Source organism: Wickerhamomyces anomalus, assembly GCF_001661255.1.
Source record: "Wickerhamomyces anomalus NRRL Y-366-8 unplaced genomic scaffold WICANscaffold_3, whole genome shotgun sequence".
NCBI lineage: Eukaryota > Fungi > Ascomycota > Saccharomycetes > Phaffomycetales > Wickerhamomycetaceae > Hansenula > Hansenula anomala.
The window spans coordinates 178700-193064 of NW_017567112.1; the positions used below are offsets into that span (position 1 = coordinate 178700).

The 14365-nt window shown below is 30.8% G+C and overlaps 7 protein-coding genes and 1 non-coding gene across 8 annotated transcripts; 2 read left to right on the forward strand and 6 right to left on the reverse strand.

Annotated features, from left to right (window-relative positions):
* Positions 1 to 16: 16 nt before the first annotated feature.
* On the reverse strand, positions 17 to 1479 carry VMA13 (H(+)-transporting V1 sector ATPase subunit H; the record flags this gene model as incomplete). Its single annotated transcript, XM_019184687.1, has 2 exons — positions 17 to 1390; positions 1441 to 1479. 2 exons carry the CDS (start codon positions 1477 to 1479, stop codon positions 17 to 19), a joined length of 1413 nt encoding a protein of 470 aa, XP_019038801.1.
* A 658-nt stretch (positions 1480 to 2137) lies between these two features.
* Positions 2138 to 3475, forward strand: WICANDRAFT_24671 (alpha-mannosyltransferase; the record flags this gene model as incomplete). Its single annotated transcript, XM_019181046.1, has 1 exon — positions 2138 to 3475. A coding segment is annotated over one exon (1338 nt), but the record flags the coding sequence as incomplete, so codon positions are not given.
* Positions 3476 to 4068: 593 nt separating this feature from the next.
* Positions 4069 to 5184, reverse strand: GLN1 (glutamate--ammonia ligase; the record flags this gene model as incomplete). The annotated part of the gene is made up of 1 exon (XM_019184688.1): positions 4069 to 5184. The coding sequence occupies one exon, from the start codon at positions 5182 to 5184 to the stop codon at positions 4069 to 4071; it is 1116 nt and encodes a 371-aa protein (XP_019038803.1).
* Positions 5185 to 6216: 1032 nt separating this feature from the next.
* Positions 6217 to 7062, reverse strand: WICANDRAFT_91322 (uncharacterized protein). The gene is made up of 3 exons (XM_019186285.1): positions 6668 to 7062; positions 6539 to 6594; positions 6217 to 6484 (listed from the first exon to the last, which is right to left on the reverse strand). The coding sequence occupies exons 1-3, from the start codon at positions 6758 to 6760 to the stop codon at positions 6292 to 6294; spliced, it is 342 nt and encodes a 113-aa protein (XP_019038804.1). The 5' UTR covers positions 6761 to 7062; the 3' UTR covers positions 6217 to 6291.
* Positions 7063 to 7678: 616 nt separating this feature from the next.
* GCV3 (glycine decarboxylase subunit H) lies at positions 7679 to 8770 on the reverse strand (the record flags this gene model as incomplete). Its single annotated transcript, XM_019180286.1, has 2 exons — positions 7679 to 8207; positions 8739 to 8770. The coding sequence occupies 2 exons, from the start codon at positions 8768 to 8770 to the stop codon at positions 7763 to 7765; spliced, it is 477 nt and encodes a 158-aa protein (XP_019038805.1). The 3' UTR covers positions 7679 to 7762.
* WICANDRAFT_t76 lies at positions 8466 to 8538 on the reverse strand. The gene has a single exon. It is a non-coding gene; the product is annotated as a tRNA-Ala (tRNA).
* Positions 8771 to 12545: 3775 nt separating the features above from the next.
* WICANDRAFT_91323 (SRPBCC domain-containing protein) lies at positions 12546 to 13073 on the reverse strand. The gene has a single exon (XM_019186286.1). The coding sequence runs from the start codon at positions 13067 to 13069 to the stop codon at positions 12623 to 12625; it is 447 nt and encodes a 148-aa protein (XP_019038806.1). The 5' UTR covers positions 13070 to 13073; the 3' UTR covers positions 12546 to 12622.
* Positions 13074 to 13158: 85 nt separating this feature from the next.
* WICANDRAFT_91324 (uncharacterized protein) lies at positions 13159 to 13675 on the forward strand. Its single transcript, XM_019186287.1, has one exon. The coding sequence runs from the start codon at positions 13337 to 13339 to the stop codon at positions 13499 to 13501; it is 165 nt and encodes a 54-aa protein (XP_019038807.1). The 5' UTR covers positions 13159 to 13336; the 3' UTR covers positions 13502 to 13675.
* Positions 13676 to 14365: the final 690 nt, after the last annotated feature.

A 14365-nucleotide genomic window follows, 5' to 3' on the forward strand; every position in this document is an offset into this window, starting at 1 on the left:
AAAAAGTTATCTATTATTATTTAAATGTTTGAGAAACAATCAATTGAGTAGCTTTCAAAGCAGCATAACGAACCTCTGAATTCTTGTGATTTAACAATTCCATTATCTTGGTCTTTTTATGTAATTCATTCAACACATCAATTGCTTTTGAATCTAATTTTAAAATTTTACCAATATCATTCAAGATAAATGCATAATTTGAAGAATCATTACCATCAAAATCTAATAATTCAATCAATTGTTTAAAAATTTTATAATTTGAATCTTGAAATTTTGATAAATTATCAATGAAAAATTCATCATTTGAATGAGTTGGAGAATTTCTTAAATTTTTAGAATTTAATTCTTGTAAATATTCATCAAAACTTGTTAAATTTGAATAAACATCTGAAATTTTGGAGGATAATTTTTCTAGATCTTCAATTAATTCATCATCTGACCATTTTCTGTTTTGTAAATTGTTTAAAACTGGTTCAATATTACCAATTAAAATTAAAAATTTAATATTATTTAAAGAATTTTTCAAATCTGATGGAATTGATGTGAAATTATTTAAAATTGATATGATTAATCTTATGATTTTCTCTTTGATGGAAATTTTAACCAATTTTAACAAGATTAATGATTCATTTTGATAAATAGTTGATAATTCTTTTAAAATTTTGGAATTGAAACTTAATAACCAAATTGATAATAAAATTTTATATTGAAATTGAATTGAATCTGATGAATTATTATTCAAATATTCATTTAAATTTAAAAACAAATTGGATATGAATTCATCATGTTTAGTCCAATAAATTGATCTATAAGGTTTAATTAATAATAAATCCACAATTAATTCAATTGATAAAAATTTTAAATTGAAATTTGAAGATTCAATTAAATGATTTAAACTTTGGAAAAGCTTCAAGACAATTGAATCATCTGTTGGTTGAATTTCAGGTTGAATTAAAATTGAAGTTAGGTTATAAATTGAAAATAATCTTATTATTTCATCATTATTATCCAAATATTTGACAAATGGAGTTAAAATAACATCAGGATTCCCATTATTTAATTCAATCAATTTGTCAATAAATAAATCATTTTCTAATAAGTCTGCAAATAACACCAAGATATATTTCTTAACATCATTTCTTTCTAATGGTAAATCTCTTGATAATAAATTTAATAAAGTATTTGTATAATCATCGATATGATCAGGATTTAAAGCAGTTTCTTTTCTCTTTTTGATGGTGTGACCTTCCAATTCAATCAATTGTTTAGCCTCTTGCTGGGTGAGTAATTCACTTCTTGCAAAGCCATCCCAAGGAATAGTTTTAGATCTGATGGCTGTTCTATAATCCTCGAGATAAGGGCTTTCCAAAGAGGACACCTTGTGCTGAGCCTGGGTTAGAGATAATTCAACATGATAGATATAGGCAGTACAATACTCACTCTTCTCTCCTCGGGTTTCGACTCTTCAGAAGCAGACATTTTGTTGTTTTAATCTTGTTTAGATTATTCCAAAACCTGTTTAATACCCTTAAATTCAATTCAAAAGTTCAAATTTCGAATTTTTGGCTGTATTTGGTGAGCCGGAACTGATCAAACACGTGATGTTGATACTAATCAATTCCGGTCCATAGAATTTTGAAATTTTTGATTGCGATAACGAGAAGAATTAAAGAAATAATAGAGAATTAATAGAGAAATAAAGAGTTAAAGAGTGTTAACTAGGTCAATTGGTATCATGAAACTACTAAGGCTCAGGAGAAACCAACGACTCTTCATCTCCATCTCATTAGGCTCGTTGCTAGTGGTTTTAATCATCATCACGGGTCTTCATTATAATGAAATTACTCCAGCTACAATCCAAAAATCATTAAATTTAGAGAGTTTTATCAATCTAAGCAATAATGAATCACATATCCCACCTTCACCTGGATCAACCCAATTCCAATACCCACAATTATCATTCCAAGATGATCAATTCCAGATAAATTCAATTGATGAAAAGATTAATCATATTTCAAATTTTAAAAATTTCATAAATGATGAGATTTTCAAACCAATATTACAAGAATCAAACATTAAAAAAGTTTCAAGTTTAAATCATAAACATCATTATGTTGGTGGTAAAAAATCTGGTCATTTTGCAGGCCCTGTAAAGGAGAATTATCAACAAGATCCTATATATACCAAGGAATTTCTTTTAAAATTCCTAACATTAAACCCTAAAGAGGTTCAATTAATGAAGAAATCACATTCTTCAATGGTTAAATCCTTACCAAAGAAATTCCCAGATGTATTGTCATCAAATTTTCAACCCAATGGGTATGTTTATGTTGGTGGTTCACATTTCAATTATCTTGTTTTATTATCACTTAAATCACTTAGAGCATCTGGGAGTGTTTTCCCCGTGGAGGTTTTAATCCCCAAGATGGTTGAATTTGATGTTGAATTGTGTAATTATATTTTCCCACTATATAATGCCAAATGTCTTGTTATTGAAGATTTTATCACGAAGGAGACTTCGAAAAAAATCAATAAATATCAAATGAAATCAATTGCATTATTAATAAATTCTTTTAAAAATGTCATGTTGTTGGATAGTGATAATATGATTTTGAAAAATCCAGATTATTTATTCTTGAATGAACCTTTTAAATCTAAAGGTTTTATATCATGGCCAGATTTATGGAGACGTGCCACATCACCTTTTTTCTACAAGATTAGTGGTGTTTCAATTAATGATTATAAAAAAATCCGGAATTCATATTGGCATATTTTGAAAAAACAATTCCATGATATTAAACCTGATTGGTTATATTCATATCATGATTTTGAAGGGACAATCCAAGAGACAAGTTCAGAAAGTGGACAATTATTAATCAATAGAGAGACACATGCCAAAACCATTTTCCTTTCAACTTATTATAATTTTTATGGACCAGATCATTATTATCCCTTATTGACACAAAATTCTCATGGTGAAGGTGATAAAGAAACTTATATAAGTGCTGCACATGCATTGGGGCAAACTTATTACCAAGTGGAAGAATTTGCTCGTGATTTCCATAAAAATCATCATCGTGTTAAATTTGGTCGACAACGAGATATTATTGGGATTGGACAATATGATCCAATGATTGATTATAATAGATCAACATTAATGACACTAGAAGAGTCTAAAAGAAATGATGTTGATCAGTTTAAATATTCAAGTGGACATTCCATATGGGAATATAAAATTTGGAATCAATCTGAATTGATGTTTTTACATTGTAATTGGCCAAAATTATATACATGGGATTTAATAAATTCTAAAGGGATTAGAAGTTTTAAGAATGCCAAGGGGAAAAGACAAAGATTATATGATGGGTTAATTAATGAATTGGGTGGGAAGAGAGATTTTGAATTGGAGATTGTTGGATATATGAAGTGGTATTTTTGTGAACATAAAGATTTACAAATTAGAGGTGTTTTCAATATAGATTATGATGCATTTTGTGTTGAATTGGGTGAACATTATAAGTATTTAGAAAAAAATGTGTTTTAAGAATGTTTTTTTGATGGTTAATTGGTTTTTTCAACTGTAGTCCGCTTATGTCCATGTATAGGCTTATCAATAAAGCCTCCACTGTCAAAAGATAAGAAAGAAGGGGTTGACATTAAAGTGTATACCAGCTAACTATGGCTAGGTATACGGGGGATTATAACATTAATACTATATCATGAAGTGGTATTGATGAGGCAGAGCTATAAGTTGGATAATTAGACCAATTGTTGGATCTGCCTGCCTGAGCAGATTTAATCTAGTTGTATGCTACTTTCTCTTCAACTCAGAATATGTACTCATAACGGCTTATCTAAATCTATCATACCAACTTATCATCAAAGTATTATCACTCTCTTATCTTCCACTACAACTTCAAGATTCAGAAAACAAACTTTTCATTGCAACTGAAAACTATTTCAAATACATCATAACTTACATACAAAACAAAATACAACTAAAACTTTATAATTTCTGCTCTAAAGGCATCACTTTAAATTCTTCATAACAATTTTCTTTACAACTCTCTAAAAATCACTCAATTCTCTTTGGAATTCTTTAGACATATCAGCATCAGCAATTTCACCAATAATAGTTTCGACAATAATACCAGTAACTAAATAAGGATCAATATTTGAAGCAGGACGACGATCTTCGAAATAACCATAACCTTCTTTAGCGACAGATCTTGGGATTCTAATAGAAGCACCTCTATTAGCAACACCTGAAGAGAACGAAGTCATTGAAGCAGTTTCATGACGACCAGTTAATCTTTGATCATTATCAGAACCATACAACAAGATATGTTCTTTATGACGTTTGGCCAATTTTTCAATAGCATCATCAATATATTTAATACCACCTGGTTGTCTCATTGATTCAGTAGAAACATTAGTATGACAACCAGCACCATTCCAATCACCTTTCAAAGGTTTTGGATGGAAAGAGATCTTAACACCAAATTCTTCAGCAACACGATGTAATAAATAACGAGCAACCCATAATTGATCCCCCATTTCAATACCTTCACAAGGACCAACTTGGAATTCCCATTGAGATGGCATAACTTCGGCATTAATACCAGAGATTTCAATACCAGCATAAAGACAAGCTCTATAATGGGCCTCGATAACATCACGAGCATAAACTTTACCGGAACCAACACCACAATAATAAGGACCTTGAGGAGCTGGGAACCCACCTTTTGGCCATCCATAAACGTTATCATATTGATCAAATAAAGTATATTCTTGTTCTAAACCAAACCAAACTTTTTGAGATTTATGAGCAGCCATTAATTTAGCACATTCATGACGATGATTGAATTTATTTGGAGTACCATCATTATTCCAACATTCAGCTAAAACAATAACGTTATCACCACGTCTAAAAGGATCTGGATAATAAGCAACAGGTCTTAGGTAAACATCAGAATCATGACCTGGGGCTTGATTAGTTGAAGAACCATCAAAGTTCCATTCAGGTAAATCATCAACAGATGAAATTTTCTTGTTTAAAGTACGACCTTTTGAACGAATTGAACCTGAACCATCAATCCAGATATATTCAGCAAGGATTTTACCTCTTTGATCAAGGGTAAGGTATTTTTGTAAGGTAGCTGTGTTTTCAGTAGTTTCAGACATTATTGTAGGGTTATTATGATATGAATAGCAAATGATAATCCCAAAGAAATGAAATTATAATCTAGAAGGATTCAAAGTAATTATCTTTGTATTTATATCAACTCAGTCTGAGTCAGAACCAAGTGAATTAAGGTTCAAATGAGGAAAAAAGTTTTTTTTGGACCACAGAAATAGGAAAAAGCGGTAGGGCCACTGGAGATTAGGCAATTGGAAGAATAAAGACTGGGAAAAAAAGAGAGAAAAGTGAAGAAAAGAGGGTAGAATATAATCGTATTGGATATAGAGTAATAGGATAATTGAATGTCTGTTTAAAGCGATTATTCTCCAGTTTTCTGGAGTGCAATTGAGTGGATATGTGCCATTCTCTAACGTGTCACAGCCTGTGCGCTGCCCTGTGATTGGCCCAGATAAACAGCAAGGGAAAAAGAAACAGGTGGTGTGCTTAGGTAAGGGTTATGTAATACACATAGTAATTATAGCAGATAAGATAGTGTATCGTAAGTTTTGAGAATACGAGTCTTCGAATGGGAGTGAGGGTATTGGAGATCAGGTTGGAGTGAGGATAGCTATCTGTGGATCTCATTGTGTAGTTATCATTTCAACTAGATCATGGGAAATTACCATATAAGGTATATCTGATTGTAGTACAGCCATATACCTTTCAACATCTTGTATCTGATATCATGCTAGCCTTGATCCTAACCTTGATCCTTCTTAAAGTTTAGTCTGGTTCATAATATTAAGCAGCATACTCCCTTTCCAACTCCACTTGAGATATTATAAATGTGTCACCAATCTGATCATCAATATTATAATAAGACTCAAGAGCTACCACCTTCTAACCTCTTACTATTCATCCAATATCAACCAGAATACCATACATCTACCATACATCTACCATCCATTAACCACTCCTAACATTCTAGACTTCCAATACATTGAATACCACAACTATAATATATAATCATAGATCAAATTACAAATTCATATACAAATAACAAACTAATAAAAAAGAATAATAAAAAAAGTGCACTATATTAGCATGCCATCTCTCTTTTGATCTCTCTCTTCTCTTCCCTCTCTCTCTCTTTCCTTCTTTCACCTCTCTTATGTAAAATGAACAACAATTGGAACAATTATAACAATCAATAATATAATAACAACAGCAACAAGACAAAATCTCATCTTCATATCTTTTAACCACATTTGTTTTCTCACTCTATTAGCACCTCTTCTAAAACCTTGAGCAGATACTGCTAAATCATCAGCTTTATTTTCAATAGAACTTAAATTATCACCACTAAAGACAGGTTAGTACAACATACCAGAGAAACAGCACAATCAATAAACTCACCGTCTTGCCACTTTATCAATATTCTCTCTCATAATACCCACTGTATCATCAATTTCCTATGTAAATCGGTTAGTATTTCCATCAACAACAAAGATGTCACTAAACATCAAAGAAACCACCACTACTCACCGATTGTAATGCAGCAGTTCTTGAATTTGATTGTGTTTGGTTATTAGATTCCCCTGATGGGATATATGGATCATAAGGTACTGAAGATGACATTATTGATATATGGATTTATTCAACACAACAACAAGGATTAATGATATAAGTGGATTTTGGTGGTAACTAGTCTCTAAGTTCTCTCTTCTTCAATAAACAATACGATGATAATGATGATACCACAGATCTAATTGTTGTTTAATGGAATAATGTGTGTTTGAATCGGTTTAAATTTAGGTGTTGGTGTTCTTTTTTTTTGGTTTTTTCCCCTGGTTTAAAAAAACAGAATGGGATTTTTCGCGGATGAGTTTACCACAAAAAAGTTTTGATTTGGTGAACGAAAATGATGATTTGAATGGAGGAAGGATAATAGAATGATTTGTTTAAATTAGTTCTCTTTCTTCTAAATATATTCGAATAATCATGTTCTAAACAGGTCATTCAACGGCTTCACGGTAATAAAATTCTTCAAGGCTATGGAGTTGAAGGTTTTCGCGAATTCAAAATGGTTAACAATTTTACACTGAGGAAATGGCATTACATTTTGTTCATTGAATAACCAGGTATTGGAATATCAAATTATTGAATACGAAAAGATCAAAGGATAGTGTGGAAGAACCAACCCAATAAACACTAATCACTTATCACCATCATCACCTCTTTTTTCCATCCATGTTTAAGTCATCGATAATACGATCAATAAGACTATACTCCACCAAAATGTCAGAAACAACAACAGGTCCAATAGAACAATCAATTCGTAATAAATTAACCAATGAATTCCACCCATCAAGTTTGAAAATCAGAAACGATTCTCATAAACATTCTCATCATAGAGCAATGGAAGGTGTTTCCAATATGACTGAATCTCATTTCATGATTGATATAGTTAGTGATTCATTTAAAGGTAAATCTCAACCTTCAAGACATCGTTTAATTTATTCGCTATTGAAAGATGAATTAGAAAATAAAGGTGTTCATGCTTTACAAATGAAGACTAAAACTATTGAAGAAGCAAACAAATAAATGTAATTAATTATATATATATTAAAATACGTAGGTTTATTCTTCCTTCAAGAAACTTTCATATTCTTGTTCATTTCTTAAGCCTGATAAATCAGCATTTTCATCAATTTTAATTTGAACAATCCAACCATCACCTAAAGGATCTTGATTAACTAAAGGTGCATCATCATTCAAAGTTTCATTAATTGCAATAACTTCACCTCCAATTGGGGCATAGATATCATTAGAAGATTTAACACTTTCAATTGATCCAATAATATCACCTTCTTCAATCTTATCCCCAATTTCTGGTAATTCAACATATGTAACATCACCAATTGCATCTGAAGCATATGGTGTAATACCAACAAATGCTGTATGATCCGGATGAGATGCTAACCATTCATGATCCTCTGTGAATTTTAATGTGATTGGACCTTTGGAATAATTTGATACAATAGAATTTGGATTTAATTTATTACCTGTACTTGTTGATTGAAATCTATATGATAATTTTAATGAATTTGAAAATCTTGATGATAGTAATGGAGCTGAAGTTTTTAATAAAGTTCTTGAAAACATGATTGATTGATTGATTCTTTATTAAATACAAATATTAAAAGTTGAAAAGATTTTCTTACAATCCCTTTAATTATAGATTGTTGATCCTACCATGCGATTCTCCAAAAAAAAAAAAGTCTAGCATAGAGATCAGAGTCAAAATTGACTCCGGATTTCCGCGGATAGGGTGCAAAAAATTTGGACGAGTCCGGAGTCGAACCGGAGACCTTTCGCATGCTAAGCGAACGCGCTACCAACTACGCCACACGCCCGAATTGATACCGGTTTTGGGCGTTGGAGTAGCAGGAGCTAAGCACAGGTTAGTCAGGGTAACACCCCCTTTTTTTCAACTAAAACACTTTGTAACTTGATAAACACGTACGAAATTACTTATTATTTGTCGTATAATGGAATTATACGATATATGATTGGTTGTGAAATCATTTGATTACAAGGTTTAGTTATTGTTTACAATTTTCCAATTATGTTATTGCGGATTTCCATTTCTGTCAATGTCAATTTCACCTTTGGTCTATGATGGAAATTTCTACACAATTCTATACATGAACAGAATTCCGAACTAAGAATCTACAAAGAATATTTAAACAGTCATTATTTCCTTTACAATTCATTATATAGTTTTTATATAGGGGGAGCCTGTTACTTCATACATTATGGAACCTTTTACTTCATATTAATACAAACCATTATTTACTCAACCAGACAATCAACCATTAACATTACTAGCCAATCATCTTCTCTATCTATCCAATCCAAACACAACAAATAAAACACAATATGGTGCTTCCACTCAGAGACCTTGGTTGGCAGGTAAAACTGCGATCATACTGAATTACAAAATGTGGTATACGTGTCATTTTTACGTGTCATTATTGATTATTGTGACTCAAGAAATTTACTAATTTGGTTTTTGAAATTTGAGAAATGAGAGAGTGTACAACTGTGTTGAATGAATTATGATATGAATTATCTATGTGTTGAAAAGTGATGTGAACATATTGTTTCGAACTGTCCATTGTGAAATTTGCTAAATTGAATCAAGTGTTTTTGTTATTGTTATTGTCATGGTGATTTAAACGTTAATTATAAGATCATGTTCTGATTATACAAGTGTCTATTACTGCTGATTATGCTATGCTACTATTATCATTTTGAATTTGAATTGTTAGTGCTATTTTAAGTGAGATAAGTATCTGAAGAGTCGTTCTACAAAGTTTGTTGTCAATTATTATTACTGCTTAAAGCCATTGGAAGGCTACATCTATAACTACGTCAAAGTTTACTATTACTACTACTATTATTGCATACACTATTGTTTTTGAGCTATTATAAGGATTACAAGTCAAAGTTAAGTATTACAAGCAAATTAGAATTGAAAGATAAGAAAGTTATATTATTGTCACTGTCTAGATTTTTGGATTAGCTGAAGCAAATTGAACTAATATCGTTACATTATTTTGTCAAAGAACATACGTTACATTGATTACTAAAGGATATGAGATATATTATGTCACAAATTGAATCTATAAGTTTATGAAATGTTGTCACATAAAAAGACTTGTTGAATATTGATTTACGGTTAAATTATTATTTGTTTATTGTTCTGATTATTGACTATATTATTGAAATATTTGGTTATAAAGTTGAATCTATTTGGTTACAAAGTTGAATTATTGAGGTTATCATGGTCATCCCCATTAGTTTAGGTTAAAGATTTTGAAACACTGATGGTTAAACTACTGAACTTTTTCTAATATTGAAAATTATACTTGAGTTATTATGGTAAAGTTGAATTATGTTTATTATGAAATTGGTTTATTACAATTGTTGAATTCGAAATATGAGAACTATTGAGATAAGGTTATTAAGGTTGAATTATTTTACTGTTACTATTCGTTGAAATGTTACTTTTGAAACTAGTCAAGAGGATTCTTTGTTAAAAAAGTGGTGCTGAATGTATTATCATACAATGTGTTATTATTTTGTGTCTAGTTTGTGTCTTTATTTTATCATTTGTGTTTGAATTGGTTATTTGAGAAAAATATTATCATGAAAGTTATTTGATTATTGGATATTAAAGAATTGAGAATGTCAGATCATTAAGAGAAGAAAGATTTTGAAGATTATAAATGATTACTTGAGAATTGAAATATATTAAAGAGAACAAATATTGCTGAGAAAAGTACTGATTATTGACTACAACTACTACTGATTACTACTGATTACTATTATTATTACTGACTATTACTACTATTGCTGATTATTACTACTATCCATTGATATATTGTTGTTTATTATTATTATTTTGGATTACAAGAATTACTGAATAAGATTTGAATGATTTTGAAACTTTGCTGATTATGATTATTATTGATTACATTGATGTTACAAGATTAAGATAAATTGGATTGAATATTATTACTATCAAAGCTACATTCACATGAGATTTTTGATTTACAAGATTTTGAAATTGATTTTTTTTTGATGAACATTCATCTTTAAAAACAGAAGGCATGTCGTATAATGGAATTATACGATATATGATTGGTTGTGAAATCATTTGATTACAAGGTTTAGTTATTGTTTACAATTTTCCAATTATGTTATTGCGGATTTCCATTTCTGTCAATGTCAATTTCACCTTTGGTCTATGATGGAAATTTCTACACAATTCTATACATGAACAGAATTCCGAACTAAGAATCTACAAAGAATATTTAAACAGTCATTATTTCCTTTACAATTCATTATATAGTTTTTATATAGGGGGAGCCTGTTACTTCATACATTATGGAACCTTTTACTTCATATTAATACAAACCATTATTTACTCAACCAGACAATCAACCATTAACATTACTAGCCAATCAATCATCTTCTCTATCTATCCAATCCAAACACAACAATTAAAACACAATATTATTTTCAGTTGAATGTTTTCCCACTAGTTGTGGTCAGCTTACTCCTGAATATTAGGCTCCTATGGTCATTATTGGCTGTGTGTGTGCTTTGAATAAACATTCGAAACTAGTCAAATTTACCCAGAGGTCAAGTTTCAGTCTAGTCTCGCGCGCTAAAAACAAGAAAAAAAAACATTAGTGAACGAGAACTGCCTTCAATGTAATCACTTAAACCTTTAAGACAATTTTCTTTCTTTCTTTCACTAATGGATTTCAAAGGAATTGATTTAATTTGCAGTGAATCCAAAAAGTGAAAGCTCTCTGGCCTCTGGTGGCAAAAACCTACCAGGGACCGGAAAAAAGTTTTGTTACTCCAGCTGTTTCAGCTTCGAGTTTGCAAAAGAATAGCAATGATTTATTGAGGAATTTCAGATTATCTATACAACATGAACAGTCAAACTTTAGATTTTTTCTGTTATCGTAACTTACCGGAAAATATGGTTCAGCAGAGGAATCATGAGCTGATATTCATCTGTTATCATCTAGTGGTGGTATCCTGATATTAGTGATATTCCTACAGTTTTTCATTACCAATTTGATTTGAGGTATTTGAGTAATTTCAAATTCTCATCGATATTGGAAATAATATACATGTTTTTCAATCAAATCACTCATGAATTGATCATTGTAGTCATTGTCTACTACGTGTTATAAATCGATGATTATTGGCTTTGACTATACATTGATCATAAGTAAGTGAGCTCCTGATCGATGTTGCAAATTCCATTGGATCATAAGCACTGAATATTTGCAATTAATTATAATGCAATTGAATAACTCACCCTTCTAACTAAAGAAATACATCCAAGCTGTAGTCAATTAACCAAACCACTATCTCACAGATTACAGATCAAATTCGCGAGCTAAAGTACTAGTGATGAAGTGCAAACCTTTTATCTTCACTAGCTGGTACTTACTACTCATGCAGTTATTTTGTGTGTTCTAAATAGGCATGTTATCGATGAGTTTACAACCGTTGTCAGTATGGATGACTACTATGGAACTATGACGCTATAAGCGCACGAAGAGTGTCTTCACTCACGTTTGTTGGTATTTTCTAAGATTGTGAAAAGTATGCTTTAATCAAGGCTGAAAAATCCAGCTCAAAGAAAACTACTTAACTTGCAAGATACAAAACATGTAATGGGCTTAGATATTTGAGTCATTTCAAGTTCTACTCCATTTTCATGCTAAATATACAATTTTATGATATTCTTTTAACAAAAAGGTACATCACATTACAAACGACACAAGCTTTAATTATAGCATGTACAGCCAACTAAGTACAACTCTGTATTAAAACACATTACACAACCCACTAATCAAAAACCCAAAATCAATCTTCATAAAAACATGAATTAACTTGATTTATCCATCATGATGATTCACATTGTTTCTTTAAAGCTTCATTGAAATTTTTGAACCCTGCAATAGTAGACTCACCAACTAACCAAAGAATTGGACTTTTCAACAAACCTGAAAATTCCTCAGTTTGTATAACTTCAGTTTTATTTGAATCTATTTCATTAAACTCAAATTTATGAGAACCTTCAAATAAATTTAAAGGTAATTTACCAACCCATTTGAATTCATTAGTTGTGTTGACCAAGACAATTGGATTCATCTTTGTGATTGAACCTGGTTTTGATTCTAATTCAACTTCTAATTGAGAACCAGGTTCAAATGATTGATTAGATTCTTTTGATTTAATTGATTTTAAAAAAATTGACCAATTTGAATATGAATTGAAATCTAGAAATGTTTTTTTAACTTGTTCAATTGAAGAATTGATAATTATTGATGTTTCTATATCAGCTGGCATTATTAAAACTTATTGAGAATATGATTTGGTAAAAGAGAAGATGAGATACCTTAAATTGAGGTTATCGGAATGCTTTTTATACATTTAAACTGGGATGATCACGTAAGCGGATAAGCAAATGGGACCAGTTAAAAGGCTGAATGAAAAGCACAATTTGATACTGGAATGTGTTGAATCTGATGGATAAGTATTTGAAATGATAAGCTAGTGGATTGTGATATCTCTTTGTAGAAATTATTGTTCAATCATTTGGAATTGGGTATTTGGATGGGTTGTTTTGAAGATCCTGTGAAAGTGCTCAATGGTTTATCAGTACAAGCACTATATCCCCTGATATTGTGGCTAGTATTAAATGAACATAATCATGAACCATTCAGTTTCATGGTATATTCTAATACCGATCAGTTGGATTCTTTGACGTTTAATCTTTAATCTTGATGGATTTTTCTCGATGATTCGAATTGAAACGTTTTTCCTGTTGGTGTTTGGTTGTTAACCAGATTCGAGAAAATATAAAAAGCACTTCCTTGCAACTTTCAATTGAACACTGCAACTTACGACTCGCTATTGGCGATATCTCAATGTTAGGATTACTCAAATGTTAGATTTGTTAATACTTTACATTGACGGTATTGCCAGGACTCATAACCTGTTGTAATGTGGCTATACTTACTATAATGGATCCATATAAATAACACTGTATGAAATGACAATGCCAGGTGGTAAGTATTAGTTTTTCCAGCATTGATCATTATAAGTCTACTTTACTACTTGCAGAAATCCTGTGACTCTTTGCTAGAGCATGATAGTTGAAAATCTGTCTCTCATGATCATTCGAGCACTTGGTTTTACTGAGAAAGATGGTATTAGAACCAAGATAACAACGATGCTGTCCAAGCTGTTTGATCTTGAAGATTTTTCAATACATCTACTATTTCATTCAATCGTATACAATTCGTAATGTTTAGCGTAGGCTTTTCAAATACTGATGCTTGATATTCTCGAATCCTGGATCTCGTTAAGTAATCGTTGAAAAAAATTCAGTAATCCACAAATATTTGACGAACTTTTGACACTAGAAACGTCGAGAAATGTTGGTGACAGTCATCAACAGGTTGATGGTAATTACAACCGTTCAAAATACAGCTCATTATATAGATGCCGCTTACACACTCAAATGGATATTGCTGCTGTTACTACATAGATGCCCTTGATTGATAAAATTGTGGTACAGCATCAATACAACCAACATCATCATCCATTAAATGACATTATCAACAACTCTTAGCCCTATAC